Below are 23,761 nucleotides of genomic sequence, written 5' to 3' on the forward strand. Positions count from 1 at the left end.
GGGGCCTGGAGAGATAGCCCAGTGGTTAGAACACTGGCTGCTCATCCAGAGGACCCAAGGTTCAGTTCCCCAATTCCAGGGATCTGACGCCCTCTTCTGCCCTCTGTGGGTACTGTATGCATGTGGTACACAGACATACACGCAGGCAGAACACCCAGACACACAAAATCTTTAAACAAACTCAGAAAGTTTTAATATAAAGTCATTTTACATTTTTGGAAAAAAATGCTTTATGTGAAATGTTTTTCCTGCTTTCACTTCAATTCTGTGCAGTTTCCCAAACTGACTGTTCTCAGGGCCAAGCAGCGGGCTCCCAAGTCAGCAAGGCAGAAAGCTCGGTTCCTGACACTGTACCATTTTTGAAACACACTCATTTAAAAGCAAAGTATGAAGCTGGTGGTGGGGCACGCCTTTAATCCCAGCACTCAGGAGGCAGAGGCAGGCGGATCTCTTCGAGTTCAAGACCAGCCTGGTCTACAGAGTGAGATCCAGGACAGGCACCAAAACTACAGAGAGAAACCCTGTCTCCAAAAACAAATAAAATAAAATAAAAGCAAAGTATGTAGTGAAAAAATGCTAAAATGCTTCCCCTTGCAGACCACTGTCCTTCGTTAATGATACCAGTTATAAACAGGCCATCTTTATCGATGAGAACACCAAGGCAGGGCCGCACAGATGTCTTTGCAGTTAAGAGCACTTTCTGTTCTTGCAGAGAACCCAATTTCAATTCCCAGCATCCACATGGCAGCTCACCAGTCTGTAACTCCAGTTCCCAGGGGATCCAGCACCCTCTTCTGGCCTCTGTGGACACCAGGCAAACACATACATACATATAAAATAAATCTTTTCTAAAAATAGGACACAAGACAAAGCATATTTGAGGTAGTTTCTAGTGAACATTTCTGAACTATTTAAGTGTTCGCTCTTTCTTAAGCTTATGGCTCTACAGTTCTAGAAGCCTTGAATTTATGTAATTAAACTTATTAATCAAGAGTGAAAGGAGGAAAAAACAATGTCTCCCAACACTGTCCAGAGGCAGATCACACTTTCACTACCTAACAATGAAATGAAAGATTAGGGGCTGGGGAGGCAGCTCAGCAGGTAAAGGGGCTTGCCACCAAGGCTGGGGGTCTAAGTTCCCCAACTCCCGTAAATTGGCCTCTTCACACGTGACACACTCACTCACACTCGGACACACAAGATAAGTAAATGTTAACAAAAACAGAAAGGTGTTAGCATGGCGCACACCTTCAATCCCAGAACTCAGGAAGCAGAAGCAGGTAGATCTCTGTGAGTTCAAGGCCAGCCTGGTCTACACAGAAAGCTCCAGGCCAGCCAAGAATACATGAGACCCTGTCTCAAAAACCAAGAAAAAGATTAGCCATTATTTCTTAACAATATAATCCTAAAGATTTATGATTTATTCTACATGTGGTCCTATAAAATTCAATATGCGGGTTGGGGATTCAGCTCAGTGGTAGAGTGCTTGCCTAGCAAGCGCAAGGTCCTGGGTTCCATCCTCAGCTCGGAAAAAAAAAAAAAAGTTCAATATGCAAGCTTAATATTCTTAACATAGTCATAATATAAAAACTACCAAGAAGTATGAATCATATATTTCCCTTTAACTAACTATACCTCCTACTTATAATGTGTATAAAAGGTCTCTTCAAAGGAGCAGACACATACTTTTGCTTAGGACCTTTAAATAGGAAATAGGATAGAGCATGCCCTGCACCTTGCCCAGGGAACATGGTAGAGCTGACCCTGTTGGCAAGGGTGTAGGTGAGCTGGCCCTGAGGGTGAGAGCCAGAGAGCTGACCCCGCCCCCCCACCTGCCATGTGGTAGCATGGGTGAGAAAAAGATGCCATCCTCTACCCCTCCCACCTCCACCCTCACCACCTGCAGCAGGTGGGAGAGTTGGCCTGGAGTTGGGGGAGGGGGAACAAGATCAGGAGAGCTGGTCCTGCACCTCACCAACTGCAGCACTCGGGAGAGCGAGCCCTGCACATAGCCTGAACAGTAGAGCTGGCCCTGATGATGTGCATGCAGGTGAGCCGGCCCCATGGGCGTGAGAGCGAGAACTGGTCCTGCTCCCTGCTGCCTGCTGCAGTGGGTGAACTAGCCAGGGCAATGCTGGAGAGCTCCCCCTGCTGGTGTTGATGAGGGGAAGCTGGCAGGCCCACCAACCCATCTACCACCCAGGCCCAAAACCAGGGCTATAAGCGGCCCACCCTAACACCCACCTCATCTATGAACTGCTGGAGCATGTGAAGGAGTTAGTCCTGCAAATCCAAAGCTGCAGGATCTCCATGACACAGGGCAACAACAGGATATCCGAGAGGAGTCCCAGTGAGGGCCCAGTACTGAGGGTGCAGCAGAAGCCAGAGGCCTTGCACCAGACCAACGACGCATGGACGCATGGCAGTGAACACTTACAGGTAAAGATGAATGGACAAAGGGGTATATATACACACTGTGACTCACTGTGTCTCACCATAGCTCCCATGTCAAGTCCCTTTTTTTTTCTTCTTTTTTTGTAAGTTAGTTAGCTGGTTTTTGTTTTTTGTTTTTCTTTTACATTTCATTTTATTTTGGGAGGGAGGTTGCAGGGGTAGAGGGCAGATATGAAGGGACAGGGAGATGAATGAGATCCATCTGCATGATGTGAAATCCACAAAGAATCAATAAAAAAAGTCTAAAAAAGTATGCATTTACTTTAGAAATGGTTTTATTTATGTACAAATAATAAGCAACATTCTATCCATAAATTCTATTTTCCAAAAACAATTGTTTCTTTAAGAAAATCAAAAATGCTGGGTGTGATGGCGCACACCTTTAATCCCAGCACTCAGGAGGCAGAGGCCAGCCTGGTCTACATAGTGAGTTCCAGGACAACCAGAGCTACATAATATGAGAGACCCTGTCTCAAAAAACCAAAAAAGAAAACCACATAATAAAATTTAAAAGGTACCAAGATTCTTCTGCTTCTAGACCGTTGCTGGGCTGGAGAGAATTGGAGAGGAGGGGTGTTGGGCCAGAAGTCACAACTTGGAATTGAGCATTCTCCAAAGCAGTAAGAAGGTACCATTCCAGCAAAGTTTATTCAACCACGTCCCACCCCCAACCCTCACAGGCCGCCTATTGGAATGGCTGAAGCGGGGTGGACGGCCCAGCCTGATTCTGCTGCCTTGTAGCATTGTATGCGGCCAGCATGCAACTCTAAGAAGCTACTAAGGAGACTAAAGCAAAGCATGAGACGGAGGTTGTCCTGAGAACGGTTAGTTCCTTGTTGTGACCTCTGCTTCAATGACCTTAAACAGACCATCCTAGTGCAAGGAAAATATTACACCGTGACAGAGTTCACACTGGCAAGACCGTCAGCACAGAAATGTTGCCTGGTGCCATTAAGCAACAACTCAAACCATGGTATGCCCAGAGTTTATGCCTTCAACTACACACAAACCTTTGTGTTTATGTGAGCACAGCACGGTGATGCAGAACATGGAGCTGAGATCTAACACCCACGATGGGTGCTACAGGCTGCAGTATCAGAGGGAAGCACGTGAATCACCTTTGTCTGAGGGACCTTACATAACCAATCAGTAACTTAGGGACGGACAGTCTCACTGGGTTCCAGTGTGCCCAGGGCTGGTTGCAGGAGGCACAATTAGGAAGCATCCTCCATGTCCACATCCTCCTGCAACTGCTGGACCATTTTTTCTTCCAGCTGCTTTCCTTTGCCTTTAAAAGATGCAATAGATACAGTGTAAACACAGTACTCATGGATGAGATTCCCCAAAAATAAACTCCAATGTAAATCTAAGGGAAATGTAAAACGCAGGAACTGAGTGGGACCCTGCAGAATTTACTCCAGCACTCCACAAAGCATCCTGACTGCCCTACAGCAGTAGCCACTTCTAAGGACTTAGGAATCCTAGCCAAACTCAGAGTTCTTCCGTATGCACAAAGCACTCTACAAACTCCTCATCTCAAACTTCTGCAAACCTTACTGAACTCTGAGAAACCCCAGGCAGATGCACATGCCCTGTACCACTCAGCCGGTGAATCCAGAACCCAAAGCTGGGGTGTGAATTTAGCTACCCGGGTGCAGGGCCTCTGTTAATCCTGAAATTTGCCATAGAAAAACCAATTCCATCATTTTGAGCCAAATTTGAAGCAAGCTTTTATGAAATATTAAATACTGGCCAGGTGGATGGACTCTGGCAAGATCCACTCCCTGGATTTCCCAGTTGAGTGGCCCCAAGGCATGTTTTTCAGGGGTTTATAAGGACAAACCCACACAGCCAGCTTACTCTGAGGCTTTGTTATTTTCTAAGAACTACAACTCCCAGCATTCCAGGATGTTACCTTGTCCTTGGGCAGGTGGGGCTTATAGGTTAACATCCGGTCTAACCAAACACCTTTAGAAAGTTAGCTGGGGGCCAGCTACACCAAGCACAAAAGTCCAGATGTTCTGTCTCTGCTCACCTGCAAGAGGAGCCCGGATAAGATGGATGCTCTGCTTGACTTCTTTGATGTCCTGAACCTTCTGAAGCTCTTTGTTTTTCTTCAGCCTGTGTGATAAAACGCATCAAAGCCAACTTCAGTGAGCAAAACCTCTGAGACTTTAACTCCCACCAGGTACTGCATTCACTAATGACGCTGTCCGCACAGGACACGGAGGATCGGAAAGGGGTGGCCGCCTTCTGCTCCTTCCTGTTCCCCACCCACCCACCCAGCAACAACTGCTGTGGGCCAACAAGGAATCAACTGGTCCCCAAACATGTTTATCCACAGAGCAAGGCAAAGTCAGCCATTGACATCCTCCTCCCTAATAATTGTGTCAAAATTATTCTCAAGTTCCTAATGCAGCAGGATTTCCACCCTAGCGACATGTGCATTCCCTGCACCCGGTGGACCTAGTGGAGCAGGTGGGGACGCGTGTGTATCTGCTGGCAGAATGGGGTCTGGCTGAGGACTCGGCAGACCTCAAAGCCCATTCCCACGGCACAGACACGAAGCTCTATCGTACACAGCGGTCTCCCATCTGCCAGTGGGTGTGAGTCCTCCTCTCAGCACAGTCCCCACGCTGGGCAGCTCTGTCAATTATTCGGCTATCACAGGAGCATAAAACACTTGAGACATTCACCAGAAACGCTGCTGACAGGGCTGTCCTCAAACATCCACACTCACCTTTGGAGTGCCAGAGAGCTGCCACAGCAGGCTTCTTTCCTAAGACTTCCACCGTGGCGAGACTTAAGACTCACTTTTGACAATCACATGGCTCGGGGTGGAGGCACTTGCTGCCAAGCCTAACTGTTCATCCCTGGGACCCACAGAGTCTAAAGAAAGAACCAACTCCTGCAAGGTATCCTCTGAGCTCCACATACACACCATGGCACGTTCACACACACCAGTGTATACACACACTAATCAAAAAGAAAAAAAAAAAAAAAAGGCTGATTGTGGTGGAATACTCCTTTAATCCTAGCACTCAGTAGAGGAAGGAGAATCTCTTGAGTTCCAGGCCATCGAGAGCTACACAGTCAGACCCCATCTCAAAGGGAGAAAAAAAAAAGGAAGAAAGAAAAAAATTAGAAGCTAGAGAGATGGCTCAGTGGTTAGAGCACTGGTTGCTCTTGCAGAGAACCCGGGTTCAGTTCCCAGCACCCACACGGTGGCTCACAACTGTCCGTAACTCCAGTTCCAGATCTGATGCCTTTTTCTGACCTCTTCAGGCAGTGCACACACATGGTGCACATACATACATGAGGTAAAACACTCATACACAAAATAAAAATAAACTTAAAAAAAAAAAAAAAACTAGTCACGGATCAAAGTGAGTTTTCCTGCTCTCCAGGCAGAGGTGATTCCTGGTCGCGACAGGGAAAGCACGTGAACTCTGAAGTCCTTGCTACCCATGAAACAACAACAAACTAAAAAGCTGAAGATGACTTGACAACCTGAGATAGGAGAGCCCGAGGAACGTCCACTGGTCAAATGTCGGCCACGCAGAACATCACAACAAACACAGCAATGCGAACCAGAGCCCACCGGATACCACAGGAGTCCACAAACACAGACCCAGTATTCTTATAAAGGTCAGAGAAAGAGGAAGCTTTCTTTCACACTGACTGAGGCCAGACTCTCCTATGGGGGCTAAAATAAGAACAAGACTGCGGGGCAACAAGCTCTCTCCAGACTCTGCTCCGTATCAATTACCAAGGAAAGAACAACTCTGTTAGGGGGAGACCTGGAGACCCCACTGTCACTAAAGAGTCGGAGTTAGCAGTGACAGGACACATGAGCAAGGACACTGTGATGCTATGGCGTTCCTCCCAGGGCCCTAAGCTAACCGTGAAGAAAAGCAGACAAACCCACATGAAGAAACATTCTATACAGCAACCTCATCAGTACGTGCTCTTCAAAACCACCTGTACCTGTGAGACAGATGGGGACAGGAACCTGTCCACGTGCAAGGAGCCTGCCAACTGTGACCTCATTACTAGGTGGGAAGTGGAAGCAGGCTCTGCTTCCATCAGTGTCCTGCATCAATGTCCACTTCCTGATCTGAAACCACACTGTGTTTAAGTAGGGAAAGAGTCTTACACGGACGGATAACCAGAGGCCCAAAAGGCGGAGAGCGAACCGTGTCTTCCGCTCCCTGAACTAGTGAGAGCGATAAAGCGACTGTAAAATGCAGAGAAAACACAGCGTTTGTCGTACGAGTCTTCCGAGGCTTCTCTAACTATGAAGTTCTATCAGAATAAAAGGGTGAAAAGCACATGCGCCTCCCGGAACTCCCGTCATTCCCCTCACCAAGTGCACATACCTGTTCATTATGAACTTAGCCTGGCGTTTCTGCTTGATCTCTTCAACCCTCTTCATTGCATCAACTACAAAAAAAATCACAAGGTAGCAGATTTACGCACATTCAAAGAGTATGACTGTGACAATTACATTCAATGCTTCTGCGTGCCTCGGGCTTGAATGAGAAAACTCAATACAAAAACATTCACTCTGACAGAGCTGCAGGTATGAGATGCTGGCCGCACTCACTACGCAGGCAGTTGAGGGAACAACGTTAGACTCCCATACTGTCTACACCAACACTTTTGAAAAGGTTTTAGGACTCAATACAAAAGACAACAGAACCCATGGGAAGAAAAGCAGAACCATACTGCTTCTTACAGCATTTCCGCAGGCAGGAATGAGCCTGGAACACCTGAACCAATCAGCAGGTAACGGAAATGGGAGTTCCCAAAGAGGGCAGGCAGTGCGTGTGGTCTGCAAGCTGAGGCCGCATAAAAGCGCCACAGGAAGGGGTTGGGGACTTAGCTCAGTGGTAGAGTGCTTGCCTAGCAAGCGCAAGACCCTGGGTTCGGTCCTCAGCTCCAGGGGGGGGAAAAACACCACAGGAAGGAGAGAAGGCAGAGCAGAGGACCTGTCACACACAAAAATACTGCTACCCAAGAGTTCACGCAGCGGACACCTACAAGACCAGCACTCAGGAGGCCAAGGCTGTGAGCTCAAGGCCAGCCACAGCTGTCCAGAAGATCCTCTTAAAAATGAAAGGAACTAAGTTTTCCAACACTTGCCCTCCCTTCAATTAAAGTCCCTGCCTACTTCAAGGGAAAGACAAGGGCTCAACACTACCACTTTTAATTTGGGGCCTGTAACTCTGTATTCACCCAAACAAGCACTTAGGTGCACCCTAAAGTCTGTACTGATGGCTTGAAGTACAGCACCTTTTCATCTTACACCACAAGGCATACACCTGAGCCCTGGAGCAGCCGGTCAAGACTGGTGATGCATACAGGTATAGACCTGTATATCCTAACTGGGTCTCACCTCACCCACCAAAACATTTCCCTGGTTTAGTCTTCAGAATTCATGGTTTTTATTTGGGGTGGGCACTTCAAGTTTAATAACTACGTTGTTTTTACATGAATACACCAGTCAGTTTCTGATGTATCCAAATTCAGCCAAATTCTAAAAAGAATTTGGAATAACTTAAAGACATAAACACCAACAGGACCATTAACATGAGATGAAAAAGAGCCAAGCAAATGAAATAAGTTTAGTTTTTCTACAAGCCAGCATTTAAAATTACAGAACACCCACGACAGTCTCCCCTGAACACCCGCCACCCCCAAGACTTACTGGTTTTACTCCAGAGCTCCCGCTGGTATTTCACAGGTTCATTTCGACGTTTTTCAAATTCAAATGAGTTGTCCTAGAAGATGATACAGAAGGTTGGGAAGAAAGGTGATAAGCAATCACTGTTTAAAATATTCTCTTCACAAAAATCCTAAGTGGCCAAATATTAGACACCCTCCTCAAAATACTGGGGAATACTTGCTTTCAACTAGCTGAAAACAGCTCAGGCCCTGGGGAGATGGGGGCCTCTCAGAGAGGAAGGGAGCTCATTCCCTCCTTCAGGAGCTCTCAAAGAACCATGAGAAGGATAAACAAACTGAAAAGGCTCCCCCAGTCCCCAGCTCCACATGAGGAGCACAGCCAGAAACTTCCATTACATAAACCACTCTTCTTAGACCAAAAGCCAGCCACCAAGAATTCACACTGTTTCCATCTAAGAACCTGTCACAGTGAAAGGGTGTGAAACTACACACCTGCAGGGTATGACCTTGCCCTGGGTGGCTCTGGGTCCTCCAAAGAGAGTATTTTGACAGTTAATAAGCATTAATCTCAAGACAGACAAAACAATTTTAAAAAAAACTGCCCATATTCCTCGGCTTTCAAATGTAGCTGACAGAAGCGTGTGGACTGTCAACTCCACACGAGCTATTCCATTTACAAACATCAGATTCTGTCAGTGCACAATGTGCTCAGCGGAAAGGCAGCGGGAAGCTAGGGGGTGGAGCAGGGGACAGGGCTGGCACCCCTCTCTGTGGCATTAATGGTATCATGTTGCTCCATCCACACTGAAGATGATTTTTGAAATTACTGTGATTTGGCCTCTCATCCTACAAAATATGCAGCTGTATTCACTAGATAGCTCTGGTATTGGGGAACCAGGGATTACGGGGGTGGGGGGTGGGGGGGGAGGTCACAGGGTTAGGAGAAAGAGACAGGCAGAGGGGTACAGCAACTTAAAACATCTTCTTCCAGCAAAGGACAGCTACAGCTTTCATCTCCCTCTTCGGGGACCAAATGTGGACAGTTCCGAGAGACCCTGCTATCAAATCTCTCAAGGTGCCCCCTTGGCCCTTGGCTTCCCCCATACCTGCTGGCTTGGTCTCTTTCAGAGCCCACCCAAGGACACACAGGAACTGGCAATGGCTGCTTCAAACCTCATCTGAGCCTCAGTCTACTCAGGGCCACATCAGCTCTTCCCCAACCTCCTCTCCATCCTTAAAGGGCAACTTCCACTTCACCCAACACATTCAAATCTTTTTTTCTTCTTTTTCTTTGCAAAGGCCAAAACAGTTTTGTGGAGATTAAAAAAAAAAAAAAAAAAAAAAAAAAAACCAAAAACAAACTTCTACAAACTGGGGTGGGTAGTTTTCCCCTTGATTTTGGGATCACACGAGAATGAGACTTTCCATAGCCAAATAAAGCACTCACAACCACACGGCAGGATGCCACACTCAGGCTGGGCGACCACCAACTGTACTCACCACGGTGAGCTCCTTGCCAGCCGCTTTTCGGAAGGCTTTAGTCCACCTGACCTTGCGTGGGTTCCGCTTCTTCTTGAAGTTTTTATGACACTTGGATTTGCAGAATCGGAACACCTACGAGACACTCAAGTTAAAACACTGGAGTCAACAATAAAAAACGTTTCTATCTCAGGATACACCCCCCTAGCCAACCAACAAAAACTTCGTAAAGTCTGAGCAATGACAGTAGTTCCCCTGCATGACTCCTCCTGACGACACCAAGAATCACACGGGACATCAGAACAGAAGACAACTCAGAGTTTGGGGGGTGTCAAACCCCATCCCTGACAGCGGGCTAAAAACCCTGAAACGGAACAGTCACTAATCGCTTTAGAGGATAAGACCTCACACTGGCCTTAGGCGAAGGACCAATTCTAAGAAAAATGCCTGAAATCCCTTCTTGATTTGGGATCTCAAAATCACTTTCCTATATCCCCAGTGAGGGTGACTTTTGAGCCAAGCTGAATCCTATTTGCTTCCTTTTGGCTGAAGGCACAAAATATTTTCAAAACTAAAACTGCTAACAGGTCATTTTCCTTTTCTTCTTCAATGTCTATTTTATCATTAGCTATGAGTTCTGCAGTGAATTGCTTTTTTGCTGTCGTTCTAAAACAAAGCCTTACTGTGTAGTCCAGGCTGACCTGCAACTGGGAATCCTCCTGCCTCGGCCTTCTACCTACCCTGATTATGAACATTTGCTCCCATGCTGAGTGCTGGATTGTGTTTTGAAAGATCACATCCACAGGTCTAAGTCAGAGTCTTTACTATTTTAATTCTCCATCTTCATCCCAAAGAAGCAGCAACTTTCAGTTTACTAACATTTTGATGTGTTTTCGAAATGGACAGTAAGGCTTTTATAAGCCTAAACTACTTTATCTTGTTACCTATAATCCCTTTAAAAAGAATGCAATCTGGGGCTGGAGAGATGGCTCAGCAGTTAAGAGCACTGACTGCTCTTCCAGAGGATCTGGATTCAATTCCCAGCACCCACATAGCAGCTCACAACTGTCTGTAACTCCTGTTCCAGGGTACCTGACACCCTCATACAGACATACATGCAGGCCAAACACCAATGCACATGAAATAAGATAAATAGCTTTAAAAAAAAAAAAGAAAGAAAGAAAGAACACAATCTGTGTGTGTCCCTTGAAGAAACATGAAAAGTAAGCCTTTGAGGTTAACGGGTTTCTAGCAAAAAAAAAAAAAAAAAAAAAAAACAAACTAAGTGTCATAACTAAAATGTGTGACCCAGTCACACCAGCTGAAAAGGTGTGAACAACATTAACTAAGAAAATCTGCACATATTGCACAAATCATAAAGCTTTCATTTACATACTTCAGATTATTCTGTGGGAACCTTTGCTTACATTGTTCTGTGAGAACCTGCAAGAAGAGCACTGCACGTAACCGGCTCAAATGGGAGCAAAGTACATTATGTACGTGCCATTCTGAGAATTAGAGGGATGGGATTCACTCCCAAACAAGAGGGCAAATGCATGTACTATAAAAGAAGGGCTGCCACAACGTCACCTGTACTTATTCACATTAACAGCTCCACCCCAAGCCTTTGTCATTTACACTCCTATTCTTCTTCGGAGACTGTTCTGTTCTGCACCTTTTACTCAAATCGTGCAACTTCCTACACAGGATGCTCCCTCTCCCCTCGCATACAGAAATGGAAACACAGAACTCAGAGAAAGGGCCCGGTGTCTCCAGGAAAGGGGCTCCGAGGCTTCCTGAACCTAAGAACTGGAGAGGTCACGGTGTCAAGAACAGCGACCTCGTCCTTCACAAGTCTGCACCGTCACTTGTTGACTAAAGGAGCTTTTGCTCCCGAAGGTCTGAGGACGAAGTGGGATAGTGAAGGTCGCGAGGAACCCTGCCGCCCCCCCCCCCCCAAAGACCCTGCATCCTGAGTCTCTCCTAGCTCCCCTCCGGCAACAACACACAACTCTATCAGGCCGCAGGCACCACGTCCATGAACCTCTGCAGACACTCCCACCTCCGGCTGGTCCCTACGCCCCGGGACGTCAGCATGAAGCCCGCCTGAGCAAGCGTTCGACCGAGTTCCCGACCCTACGGCAGCCCGGGAGGCCTTGGGATGAGACGTGCGTCCGATCGCAGGGTGGAGACCTCGCCGGCCGTGAGCCCAGGCCACCCCCGCGGAGCCACGAACCCGGCGCGAGCTGCGCGCGCCCCCGTCCCCAGCTCACCTTGCAGTCGTTGCGGACGAACATCATGCCGTGGCCCGGGTAGATGGGCCCGGAACAGAAGTAACATTTCTCGATCCTCATGTTGACTCCGCGTGGGACCCACCTCCCAGGCGCCGAGCTCAAGAGGAAGGGATACGATGCGTCACTTCCGAGCCCCCGGAAGCAATTCTCTGACCCGACCCGGAACGGGCCCTGGGATTGCGAGCTGTACGTGATGGCAGCTCCGGACGGACGGACGGGCGGACGCGTGCGTAGCAGCGTCGCCGCCGTGCACAGGCTCCCAGGCTGTCGTCTGCATCCGGGTTGGGTTTTTTTTGACTCTGTGGCCCCGGCCGGCCTCTGTACCTGCGCTTGAAGTGCGGCCGAATTTCCCCGTGTATACTCTTGTCATTGTGGTTTGTGCTTTGCCAGGAGTACGCTCCTCAAGCCGGATTGGGGCCAAGGAAGGTCTCCTTTACCCCAGACTTGCCTTCCGCAAAAGACTTGTGTGGCGAGCACCTACCCCACTTACGGGGGAGGAATCATCACTCTTGATTCAGACTTGGTATCACACTCATTTATTCACACAGTAAGATTACAAGCACTATGCATCCTGTCTTCCAAATGGAAGCGGGAGTACCTCTCCGACTCGCCCCGTCTGTTGCTCTGGATCTTGGGTCCGCCTTCCTCAGGTCCGCCACGTCTGCACTGGGGACAGGCTCTCACGTCTCTGGCGGAGGAGAGTCGTCTCCGCGAGGGCCTGACGAGCTCTGTTGGTCGGGTCTGAGGCTTCATCTTTTATATTCTTTCCTGGCTGGGTTTCTGGTCTTATCCCTACTTCCACACATAGCTTATAGCTTATCACTGCTCCATTTGTGGTTTACTTACGTCATTCTGTTGCTTATCACTCCTGACCAGGGTTGTTCACCCTAGGCTTTACATGTGTTCCTTACAACTTGGCGGGAATACGCAGCGAGAACCTGCCTCCCCGGCCTCGGGAAGACAGACCTAGAGCAAGCTGGTTCTCTCCTCCCGCCATGTGGATCCCAGAGATTGCTCTCGGGTACCTTATCCTCGTTTTTGTATTTTTGAGAGGGTCTCACTTTGCGTAGTCTGAAACTGGCTCTGTAAGCCAGGCTGGCCTCGAACGAATAGAGATCTGCCTGCCTCTGCCTCCCTAGGAGTGAGATGTAAGGGGTGCGCTACCGGGCTTGGCTTTTTAATCGGAATTTTATGTGTTTTGCTTGCTTTGCATGTTCACGGTGTGCGTGCTGTGCCAGCCAAAGCCAGAAGATGGCGTAGAATCCACGGGAACTGGAGTTAGTAGATAGTTGGGAGCCTCCACGTGGGTGCTGGGAGTAGAACCGGATTCCTCTGGAAGAGCAGCCAGTGTTCTTAACCACTGAGCCATCTCTCCAGCACCTCATTCCGTTTGAGGTAGGCATCTCAATATGTAATTGAGGGTGCCTGGAAATCACAATCCTTCCGCTTCCACGCTGGTCTTATGGAGGTGTGCCACCATACCTGGCTCGGAATTTATGTTGATCACATGTTGGAATATTTAAAATATGTTTAGATAAATCATACTGTTACATTTTTGGCTAAGTGCAGTGGTGCATGTCCTTACCACCAGCACTCGGGATGCAAAGGCAGGCTGCAGGAGAGACCTCTGTAGGTTCTAGACATTACTTAGCAAGTTTCCTGTAAGCCACAGCTACTTGCTGAGCCCTTGTCAAAGAAAGAGGAAAAAACTTTTGCCTGTTTTTTCCGGTTTTCAAGTGTGGCTACGAGAAAATTGCATATGCCCTGTGTTATGGATCTCAGACTATACAAAGCTGCTCTGCAGGCTTGCCTACCTTCCTGTCCTGCTGGCCTGGCCTATCTTCCTGATCAAAAAATTAGTAGTTTTACCACTTTTCCTGTGTGCTAGGATCAAACCCAAAGACTTGAGCATGCTAGGCAAGTACTCTACCATTGGCCATATCCCCAAAATCCATACGGTCTTCCGTCCCTGAGTTGATCTCACTGAACAGAATATCAAAGTTCTGATGCCTTGGGCCTCAGTTCCCAGACTGTGCAACTGAAGAATGAAATGAGTTGTCTACCTGTCTTGGCCTTGTTGGAGTGCCCCTGGCGTGACTTTGAGGTGAAGAGCCCATATACCATACCTCGTTACTTCCCTCTCTACCTTGTGCTTGGCTGTAAGCGTCCAGCTGCTGCTCCAGTGCCACGCCTGTCTGCTGCCATGCTCTTTGCCATGGCAGTCGTGGACTCCTCCTTCTAAAACTGTAAGCCCCACCCAACGCTTCTGAGAGTTGCCTTGGTTACGGTGTTTTCTCATGGCAACAGAAAAATAACTAGGACACTTCCAGTCTCTAACTGCTCCTTTTAGTCTGTAAACTGTTTTCTACATGTTTATGTAATGGATATATAGCCACGCTGGTAGTCCTAGGGTCTAACCCCCCTCGAGGGTGGCATGTCAGTTATTTACATTAAGATACATAACAGAGCCCGCCGCCGCCGGCGCACACATTTAATCCCAGCACTTGGGAGGCAGAGGCAGGCGGATCCCTGTGAGTTCGAGGGCAGCCTGGTCTACAGAGCCAGATCCAGGACAGGCACCAAAACTACACAGAGAAACCCTGTCTCAAAAAAACCAAAATAAATAAATAAATAAATAACAGTAGCAAAATCAGTTACAATGCAGCAAAGAAATAATTTTATGGTTGGAGTTCACCACAAAATGAAGAGCTAACGGGTTTTATTTATTTTGGTTGTTCTGAGACAGGGTTCCTCTGTGTAGCCCTGGCTGTCCTGGAACTGACTCAGTAGACCAGGCTGGCTTCGAACTCAGATTCTGAGTGCTGGGATTAAAGGCATGTACCACCACCACCCAGCTTCTCAGCTGAGGTCCCCACTTCCATAATGACTGTTATTTGTGTCATATTGACATAAAAACTAGCCAGCGTAGACATCTTTGGCAACACAGCAAGACTGGGGCAGAGTGGATATTAATGAGGGAGAGGGGAAGAGACTGGTATCTTAATTTTAAAATTAATTTACATGAGGGGGCTGGAGAGATGGCTCAGCAGTTAAGAGCACTGACTATTCTTCCAAAGGTCCTGAGTTCGATTCCCAGAAACCACATGGTGGCTCACAAACAACTGTAATGAGATCTAGTGCCCTTTTTTCTGGCTTGCAGAGATACATGCAGGCAGAACACTGTATACATAATAAAATAAGTATTTTTTTAAATAATGTACATAAGGCTAGAGATATGGCTCTGTGCTTAAGAGCAGTTGATCTACCTGGTGGTGGCACACATCTATAGCCCAGCACTTGGAAGGTGGAGGCAGAAGGATCAGAAATTCAATGATCTTGGCTATATAATGAATTCCAGGTCAGCCTGGGCTATAAGACCATGTCTCAAAAAAAAAAAAAAAAAGTGTCTGGGAATAGCCCAGTTATAGAGAACCTGCCTGATATGTTCAAAACCCTAGTTACACACACACACACCCTGAAGAGAGGAGAATCTGGCCTCTTGTACTATCTGTCTCCAACCAAGGACATTTCTTGCACACATTACCATATTCCTTTCAAAGTCCCCTCAGACACATCTGTGAAAGCCAGCATTCCCTCAGGGACTTGGTAGTCCCTACTTGTAAAAGGAATTCTCCTTATCTCTGGAAAAAGGGGGGCTTGAAGATAGTTCCTTCTGCTCAAAGGAGTCATTCTCTCTGGCAAAAGGGATGTATGGCTCTCATTAACATAACTGTGGTGCCTATTAGCATGTCAAGGTTGACCCCTCAGTCCCTACCCAAGCCCTCATGGAGCTCACAGGCTCCCTCCCTCCTAGGTCCCATAAAACCCAGGAGATGTCATAATACCCCCTCCAGCTCCCCCTGCCCTCCCTCTTCTGCGATCCTGGAGACACAGCCTTGGCAATTTAGAATAACTTTCTTTTTCACCCTTGGAGTGGCTGTTTGGGTTTCTTCACTGTATCCATTTCATTCCCAATCTGCGACTTTGTAGTCTTGCTTGTAAAACAGGAACCTGAAAACTCCTGCGGTGGTGAACTGTAATCCCAGCATTGGGAAACAGAGGCAGGAAAGCCAGAAATCCAAGGTCATCTTCCACTATGTAGCGAACCTGATATCCGGGGCTTCATGAGACCATCACAACCCTTACTTCCTATCCCCGCAAGAACCTATGTCCCATCACTTAGGAAGCTCAGGAGGGAGCATTACCACAAGTCCCAGGCCAGCCTTGGCTACAGTGAGAGACCCTGTCACAACCCCATGAAACCTGCCGAGAGTAATGTAGTGTAATCAATCCTACTGCTTTGAAGGCTGGAGCAGTGAAACCTCCCCAAGCCCACAGACCAAGACTTGGGGGAGAGGAAGGCATTTACAGGAAAATAGTTGAAGTGCAACACATCCAAAAATAAAAAGGCCATCCCAGAAAGACAAACCTCACACGTTTTCTTGCATTACAGAGGATCTAAATGCAAATAAACTAAAAGCAGAAAGAGACTGTCCTGGCTGGTTTTGGGTGTCAACCTGACACTAGCTAGCATCATCAGAAGGAGCCTCGGTTGAAGAAATGCCTCCGTGAGATCCAGCAGTAAGGCATTTTCTCACTTAGTGATCAATGGGGGAGGGCCCAGCCATGGTGAGTGGTGCCATCCCTGGACTGCTGGTCCTGGGTTCTCTAAGATGGCCTGAGCAAGCCAGAGGAAGCAAGCTAGGAAGCAGCCCCCCTCCATGGCCTCTGCATCAGCTCCTGCCTCCAGGTCCCTGCCCTGCTTGAGTTCCCGTCCTGACTTCCTTCAGTGATGAACAGCAAATGCTAAGAGGTAAGCTGAATAAACCTTTTCCTCCCCAACTTGCTTTTTGATCACGGTGTGTTTCGTTGCCACAATAGAAACCCTAAGACCGGGACAAAGGTACTGGCTGGCAAATGTCATCAAAGTCTGTGCCACCATGAAACCCATTTATACTGTTTATGAAAGGTAAAAGATAATAGTTACAGTTTTAAATCTTGAGAACTGGCCAGATGCAGTATCATACTCCTATAACCCCATCCTTTAGGAGGTAGAGACAGGTAGATCAGGGTCAGCTGGGTGGTGGTGGTAGACTCCTTTAATCCCAGCACTCCGGAGGCAGAGGCAGGCAGATCTGAGTTCAAAGCCAACCTGTTCTACAGACAGCTTGTTCCAGAAACGCCAGCACTCAGGAGGCCAAGGCTGTGCGTTCAAGGCCAGCCACAGCTGTCCAGAAGATCCTCTTAAAAATGAAAGGAACTAAGTTTTCCAACACTTGCCCTCCCTTCAATTAAAGTCCCTGCCTACTTCAGGGGAAAGACAAGGGCTCAACACTACCACTTTTAATTTGGGGCCTGTAACTCTGTATTCACCCAAACAAGCACTTAGGTGCACCCTAAAGTCTGTACTGATGGCTTGAAGTACAGCACCTTTTCATCTTACACCACAAGGCATACACCTGAGCCCTGGAGCAGCCGGTCAAGACTGGTGATGCATACAGGTCAATATATCTAACTGGGTCACAGAAACACCAGTGCTACAAAGATCTTGTCTCAAAAAAAAAAGTTGAGCTTCATCTGCAGCTACATAAATTCAAGGCCTGTGCTATAGTCACCCTGTTCCCACCAACTATATGAAGACCTGATGTGGTGGCACATGCCTTTAATCCCAGCAGAGGCAGGCAGAGCTGAGTTTCAGGCCAGCCAGGGCTACATAGTAAGATCTCAAGGAAACAGACAAAATCACCTGCATCTGTTTCCTTTGGTGCTAGAGATCAAAGTCAGGGCTTTGTGCATGTAGAAGGAAGTACTTGGCACGATGCTACATCATAGCAAAAGTAAAAGTTATCATTCTGAAGATTTTTTGTTTTGTTTTGTTTTTTGTTTTTCAAGACAGGTTTTTACACCTTTCCTGGAACTCACTTGGTAGCCCAGGCTGGCCTTGAACTCAGAGATCCACCTGGCTCTGCCTCCCAAGTGCTGGGGTTAAAGGCATGTGCCACCACGCCCGGCCTGAAGAATCTTTTTATCTAGCACGCCGGTATCCCATCATCAAGTCATCTGTACATTCACCTCTGTCACCCAGAACATGCAAGTTCTGTCTCACATGTGACAAACCCAAGCTTTGCTCTCCACTCAGTGATTTTTGTTTTTCAAGACAGGGTTTCCCTAGGGAGCTTTGCGCCTGTCCTGGAACTCACTTAGTAGCCCAGGCTGGCCTAGAACTCAGAGATCCCCCTGGCTCTGCCTCCCCAGTGCTGGGATTAAAGGCGTGCACCACCACTGCCAGGCTATCTCCTAGAATTTTTGATACAAGGTCTCATTGTGCGGTTCTGGCTATGCTAAAATTTGCTGTGTAAACCAGAATGACCCTGAACTTCCAAGGTCTGCCTGCTCGAGATTGCCAAGGGCTGGGACTAAAGGCATGCAACAGCACAACCTTGCCTCCTGGCGTTTGTAAATGAAAATTTATTCCTGCTAGCTGTTAGCCCTACCCATTGAATATTTCTGTGAAAATTTAGAGCACTCAGCTGCCTCCCCACAGACTTGTTTTCAGGACAGGGTCTCTTGTGGTTCTTAGCTGTCCTGGAACTCTCTGTAGACCAGACTACCCTCAAACTCAAGATCCACCTGCCTCTGCCTCCCAAATGCTGGGATTAAAGGCGTGTACCACCCCCACCCCAGCCACCTCAGACTTCCTAAGGAGACTCAACCCACAAGCTCTCCAAGTTCAGGAAATTCAGATGACCCTAAGATACCAGCATTCCAGTCCCAGCCCTCCAATCCGCCCTTGCCAGAAGGGAACAAGCCAAAAGCAGAATTAGGTAGTGGCAACTAGATACAACCAAATGGAACTTTCAAAGCCAGTTTTTGTCAAAAAACCAAGTTGCAAACCACAGTCCACTGGAGTCACCTTGAGTCAAAGAGCCAGAGCAGACTCAACAGCCTGGCAAGGCAGCTCCATCACTATCAGATGTACTGGGTTAAGGAACAAGGAAAGCCTTTGATCCTGTGAGTGTTGGGGTGGGGACCCACAATCCAGAAGATTCCAGCCTCAGGAAGATAGTGAGGGTGTCCACAGCACTGGACTGAAGGAGCCCTGTACCCTTTCTACCATCCAAATAACATACTTTGGGGGTGCAATTCTTTATTGGAATATTTTTAATTGTGTTTGCAAACACTGAACACAAGGGGAAAACAGTCCTCCTCCACTCTTCCAACTTCTAGGGCAAAACAATCAGAAAAAGGTGTCAGGAGACTTCAGCAGGGTTTAAAGATCACTGCCTCATTCATCCCAGACTAGCCTGGAACTAGGGACCCCCTGCCTCTGCCTCCCGGTGCTGGGATTAGAGGTGTGTACATTTATACTGGCTGAGTCACCTTTATAAGGTGGTAACTGGTTCCCAGGCAGCCTTTGGAGGCTGAATACTAACATGCAAAGACTGCTGGGCTCCAGTCTCACTATTCTCTACTAGACAATGCTACTACTCTTCCTAGGTACATCCCCACCACCCCCACCCTCTCCCATACCCACTCCAGCCAACAACCACCTCAGAGAACTCCACAGAGTGCTGCTAGGGGGGGTGGCAGCCTCACAGACTTCAGTGGCAGACTGCTTAGTGACATCCTGATGGAGCTCACATGAAGTGTGCACGGTGGCACCTTCACTAGCCTCCTCATGGACCGCCACAGGACCCAGCTGGGTGGCAGAATCAGCTTCCTCCACGGGAAACAGGTGGGTGAAAGCCTCGTCGTCGTCCTCCACCGGAGACAACTGGGGATCATCCTCGGCGTCCTCCACCCGAGACAGCTGGGGGTCATCCTCGGAGTCGGGGTCATCCTCGGAGTCCTCCACCGGAGACAGCTGGGGATCATCCTCGGCGTCCTCCACCGGAGACAGCTGGGGGTCATCCTCGGCATCCTCCACCGGAGACAGCTGGGGGTCATCCTCGGAGTCGGGGTCATCCTCGGCGTCCTCCACCCGAGACAGCTGGGGGTCATCCTCGGCGTCCTCCAGAGACAGCTGGGGGGGAGCCTCGGCGTCCTCCACCGGAGACAGCTGGGGGTCATCCTCGGCATCCTCCACCGGAGACAGCTGGGGGTCATCCTCGGCATCCTCCACCGGAGACAGCTGGGGGTCATCCTCGGAGTCCTCCACCGGAGACAGCTGGGGGTCATCCTCGGAGTCCTCCACCGGAGACAGCTGGGGATCATCCTCGGAGTCCTCCACCGGAGACAGCTGGGGGTCATCCTCGGAGTCCTCCACCGGAGACAGCTGGGGGTCATCCTCGGAGTCGGGGTCATCCTCGGAGTCCTCCACCGGAGACAGCTGGGGGTCATCCTCGGAGTCGGGGTCATCCTCGGAGTCCTCCACCAGAGACAGCTGGGGGTCATCCTCGGCGTCCTGCACCGGAGACAGCTGGGGGGGAGCCTCGGCGTCCTGCACCGGAGACAGCTGGGGGTCATCCTCGGCGTCCTCCACCGGAGACAGCTGGGGGGGAGCCTCGGAGTCGGGGTCATCCTCGGAGTCCTCCACCGGAGACAGCTGGGGATCATCCTCGGAGTCCTCCACCGGAGACAGCTGGGCGTCATCCTCGGAGTCGGGGTCATCCTCGGAGTCCTCCACCGGAGACAGCTGGGCGTCATCCTCGGAGTCGGGGTCATCCTCGGAGTCCTCCACCGGAGACAGCTGGGGGTCATCCTCGGAGTCGGGGTCATCCTCGGAGTCCTCCACCGGAGACAGTTGGGCGCCATCCTCGGAGTCGGGGTCATCCTCGGAGTCCTCCACCGGAGACAGCTGGGGGTCATCCTCGGGGTCATCCTCGGAGTCCTCCACCGGAGACAGCTGGGGGTCATCCTCGGGGTCATCCTCGGAGTCCTCCACCGGAGACAGCTGGGGGTCATCCTCGGAGTCCTCCACCGGAGACAGCTGGGGGTCATCCTCGGAGTCCTCCACCGGAGACAGCTGGGTGGCAGCAACACGGACCCCGACGGGAGCCGGCTGGGTGGCCGCAACACGGACCCCGACGGGAGCCGGCTGGGTGGCCGCAACACGGACCCCGACGGGAGCCGGCTGGGTGGCCGCAACACGGACCCCGACGGGAGCCGGCTGGGTGGCCGCAACACGGACCCCGACGGGAGCCGGCTGGGTGGTCGCAACACGGACCCCGACGGGAGCCGGCTGGGTGGCCGCAACACGGACCCCGACGGGAGCCGGCTGGGTGGCCGCAACACGGACCCCGACGGGAGCCGGCTGGGTGGCAGCAACAGGGACCCCGACGGGAGCCGGCTGGGTGGCAGCAACAGGGACCCCGACGGGAGCCGGCTGGGTGGCAGCAACAGGGACCCCGACGGGAGCCGGCTGGGTGGCAGCAACAGGGACCCCGACGGGAGCCGGCTGGGTGGCAGCAACAGGGACCCCGACGGGAGCCGGCTGGGTGGCCGCCTCCCGAACCACCACAGGAAGACACTGGGTCTCAGTCTCTTGAGAACAGTGCTCCTCTGTGTTGGAAGAAAAGCAGTATAAGAAGACTGGTAAAGGCAGTCACTACTGGGACAAGCAGGAATAGGAACCAAAGGTTCCTGAACACAGGGCTATGTGGCCTCCAACATTTCCAAAACCCACTTTCCCCAGTGGATCCCTCCCAAGGAGCCAAGGCTTGCCAGGCAGGACAACCCTACCTATTCCCACCAGCCCATACCTTGTATTACTTGCTTGCAGAAATAGTCAACCAAGTTGGAGATCATTTGGGAAACATCCTTTTGGTAATCAGGAGGCCCAAATATCAAAATCTCAGCTTCCTCTTCAGGTTTCCACTGGTTCACCTGAAGCACTGTGCGTGTCACACACTCGACATGCGGGATGTACTCTCCATCCTTACCTGAGCAGGGAAAAGGAGGAACATGAGGGTGAGGTGGCTTCCACTTCTTGGCACATTCGTTCAGAAGTTGAGGCAGCTGGGTGCAGGTGGTATAAGCCTCGGGCCACAGCCACCTGCCAGGCTTTCTCTATAGCACATACTCAGACATAGAGTCCAGAAAAAGGTTGCCTCTGCCTTCCCTTCCCAGGTTACTCACCAAACATCTTTTCCACCAGCCAAGCATCCACATACACTGTTTCTGGATCATCCAGATACTCGGGATGGAGCCACCCGGGCAGCTTGCGAGAGTCTCCGACCACTTTAAAAGACCCTTCTTGGTGTTTCAGCTGGACGAGGGACTTAAAGCTCTTAAAGGCGGTCATACTGCGGCAATATCGTTGCAAACAGCCTGTGCAACTCCACACTCAATAAAGCAAACCCGAAAGAAGCCACTCTGGTGAGCCCTATTTCAATGACTGTTTGCTAGCCCCGCCCCACGCTCGTCCTTCCAATTGGATCTCAGGCCTTGCGTCCCACTCCCAGAAGCCCCGCCTCCCCTCAAAGCCTCACAGGTACACTGGCCGCTTCTGGGAGAGAGGGATGCTGCAGCTAGAGGGTACCCAGGGTATAGTGGCACAGGCCTTTAATCCCAGCACACTGAAGGCAGAGGCAGGTGGATCTCTGTGAGTTCGAGGTTAGCCTCCTCTACAGAGAGAGTTCCAGGACAACCAGGGCTACACAGAGAAATGCTGTCTCAAAAATCAAACATAGCAAAAAAAAAAAAAAAAAAAATGTGGCAGGACAGTGGTGGCCCACGCCTTTAATCCCAGCACTTTGGAGACAAGGCCAGGCTGATCTCTGTGAGTTCAAGGCCAGCCTGGGCTACCAAATGAATTCCAGGAACAGCACGAAGCTACACAGAAACCCTATCTCAAAAAAAAAAAAAAAAAAAAAAATATGTGTAGCTGGGCGGTGGTGGCACACACCCTTAATCCCAGCACTAGGGAGGAAGAGCCAGGCAGATCTGTATAAGTTCAAGGCCAGCCTGGGCTACTGAGTTCCAGAAAAGGCGCAAAGCTACACAGAGAAACCCTGCCTCGAATGAAAAAAAAAAAAAAAAAAAAAAAAAAAGCATATGTGTTGGGAAGCAGCAGACACCCTAAGTGAACAACACAGGGAATTGACAACAGTCTACCCAACATCAGGACAGACTCTTACCTGACTTCAAGACCAACAATTAAGTCTCACCTATTCCCTGCACCTTAGCTCTGAGTTGCTTGCCTTTAGATAACAAGTCTCCTTATGCTTTTTATATTTCTTTGGGTTTTGAGACAGGGTCTTGTTAAGCAGCCTGCCCAGGCAGGAAATGAGACATGCCTCAGCACACTGGACTTCCCGATTTCTTTTACTCTCTAGAGACAGCTGGGCAGGACAAAGGAAGACACTTTTAGTGAAGGCAACTCCACACCCGTGGCTTCCTAACCAGAGAGATTCTTACATTTACTGCAGTGCCTCCTTTCTCTAAACAACAGAAAGATATTTCCATTCAGTTTCCTGTTCACTTTGTTTATTCGTTGAGATTGAAGAACATGAAATTATTTGCTGGGTGGTGGTGGCTCACACCTTTAATCCCAGCACTTGGAAGGCAGAGGAAGGTGGATCTCTGTGAGTTCTAGGCCAGCCTCGTCTACAAAGGGAGTTCCAGGACAGATTCCAAAGCTACACAGAGAAACCTTGTCTTAACCAACCAAAAAAACAAAACAAAACAAAAAAAAAAAAGGATTTAAAGCTTTAAGATTTATTTTCATTCTTTTTTATTATATGTAAGTATGTGTGTGCATGTTGGTGTTACGCAATAGTGAGTGCAGGTGTCCTGGGGAGGCCAGAAGCTTTGCATCCAGCGGAATTGTACTTATAAGCAGTTGAGTCACCTGATGTGATAGGAATCAAACTCAGGGGCCTCAGTAGGCCTAGTTCAGGTTCTTA

General features: G+C 49.3%; 2 protein-coding genes across 2 annotated transcripts; both read right to left on the reverse strand.

The window, feature by feature from the left end:
- Nucleotides 1-3,078: 3,078 nt before the first annotated feature.
- On the reverse strand, nucleotides 3,079-12,048 carry Rsl24d1 (ribosomal L24 domain containing 1). Its single transcript, XM_028865322.2, has 6 exons — nucleotides 11,895-12,048; nucleotides 9,643-9,756; nucleotides 8,165-8,237; nucleotides 6,834-6,897; nucleotides 4,490-4,575; nucleotides 3,079-3,742 (listed from the first exon to the last, which is right to left on the reverse strand). The coding sequence occupies exons 1-6, from the start codon at nucleotides 11,973-11,975 to the stop codon at nucleotides 3,669-3,671; spliced, it is 492 nt and encodes a 163-aa protein (XP_028721155.1). The 5' UTR covers nucleotides 11,976-12,048; the 3' UTR covers nucleotides 3,079-3,668.
- Nucleotides 12,049-18,871: 6,823 nt separating this feature from the next.
- On the reverse strand, nucleotides 18,872-22,464 carry LOC119089090 (KH domain-containing protein 3-like). Its single transcript, XM_037211012.1, has 3 exons — nucleotides 21,993-22,464; nucleotides 21,617-21,796; nucleotides 18,872-21,446 (listed from the first exon to the last, which is right to left on the reverse strand). Exons 1-3 carry the CDS (start codon nucleotides 22,156-22,158, stop codon nucleotides 19,387-19,389), a joined length of 2,406 nt encoding a protein of 801 aa, XP_037066907.1. The 5' UTR covers nucleotides 22,159-22,464; the 3' UTR covers nucleotides 18,872-19,386.
- Between the last annotated feature and the right edge of the window lie 1,297 nt (nucleotides 22,465-23,761).

This window comes from Peromyscus leucopus, chromosome 14, assembly GCF_004664715.2.
Source record: "Peromyscus leucopus breed LL Stock chromosome 14, UCI_PerLeu_2.1, whole genome shotgun sequence".
NCBI classification, from domain to species: Eukaryota; Metazoa; Chordata; class Mammalia; order Rodentia; family Cricetidae; genus Peromyscus; species Peromyscus leucopus.

Coding starts and splice junctions, on each gene's coding strand:
- Rsl24d1 (XM_028865322.2), bottom strand. CDS start 11,975: ATGAGGATCGAGAAATGTTACTTCTGTTCCGGGCCCATCTACCCGGGC. Junction 8,238..9,642: donor CTGGCAAGGAGCTCACCGTG/GTGAGTACAGTT, acceptor ATCATCTTCTAG/GACAACTCATTTGAATTTGA. Junction 6,898..8,164: donor GGAGCTCTGGAGTAAAACCA/GTAAGTCTTGGG, acceptor TTTTTTTTGTAG/TTGATGCAATGAAGAGGGTT.
- LOC119089090 (XM_037211012.1), bottom strand. CDS start 22,158: ATGACCGCCTTTAAGAGCTTTAAGTCCCTCGTCCAGCTGAAACACCAA. Junction 21,797..21,992: donor GCTGGTGGAAAAGATGTTTG/GTGAGTAACCTG, acceptor TTCCCTGCTCAG/GTAAGGATGGAGAGTACATC. Junction 21,447..21,616: donor CTGCAAGCAAGTAATACAAG/GTATGGGCTGGT, acceptor TGCCTTTACCAG/TCTTCTTATACTGCTTTTCT.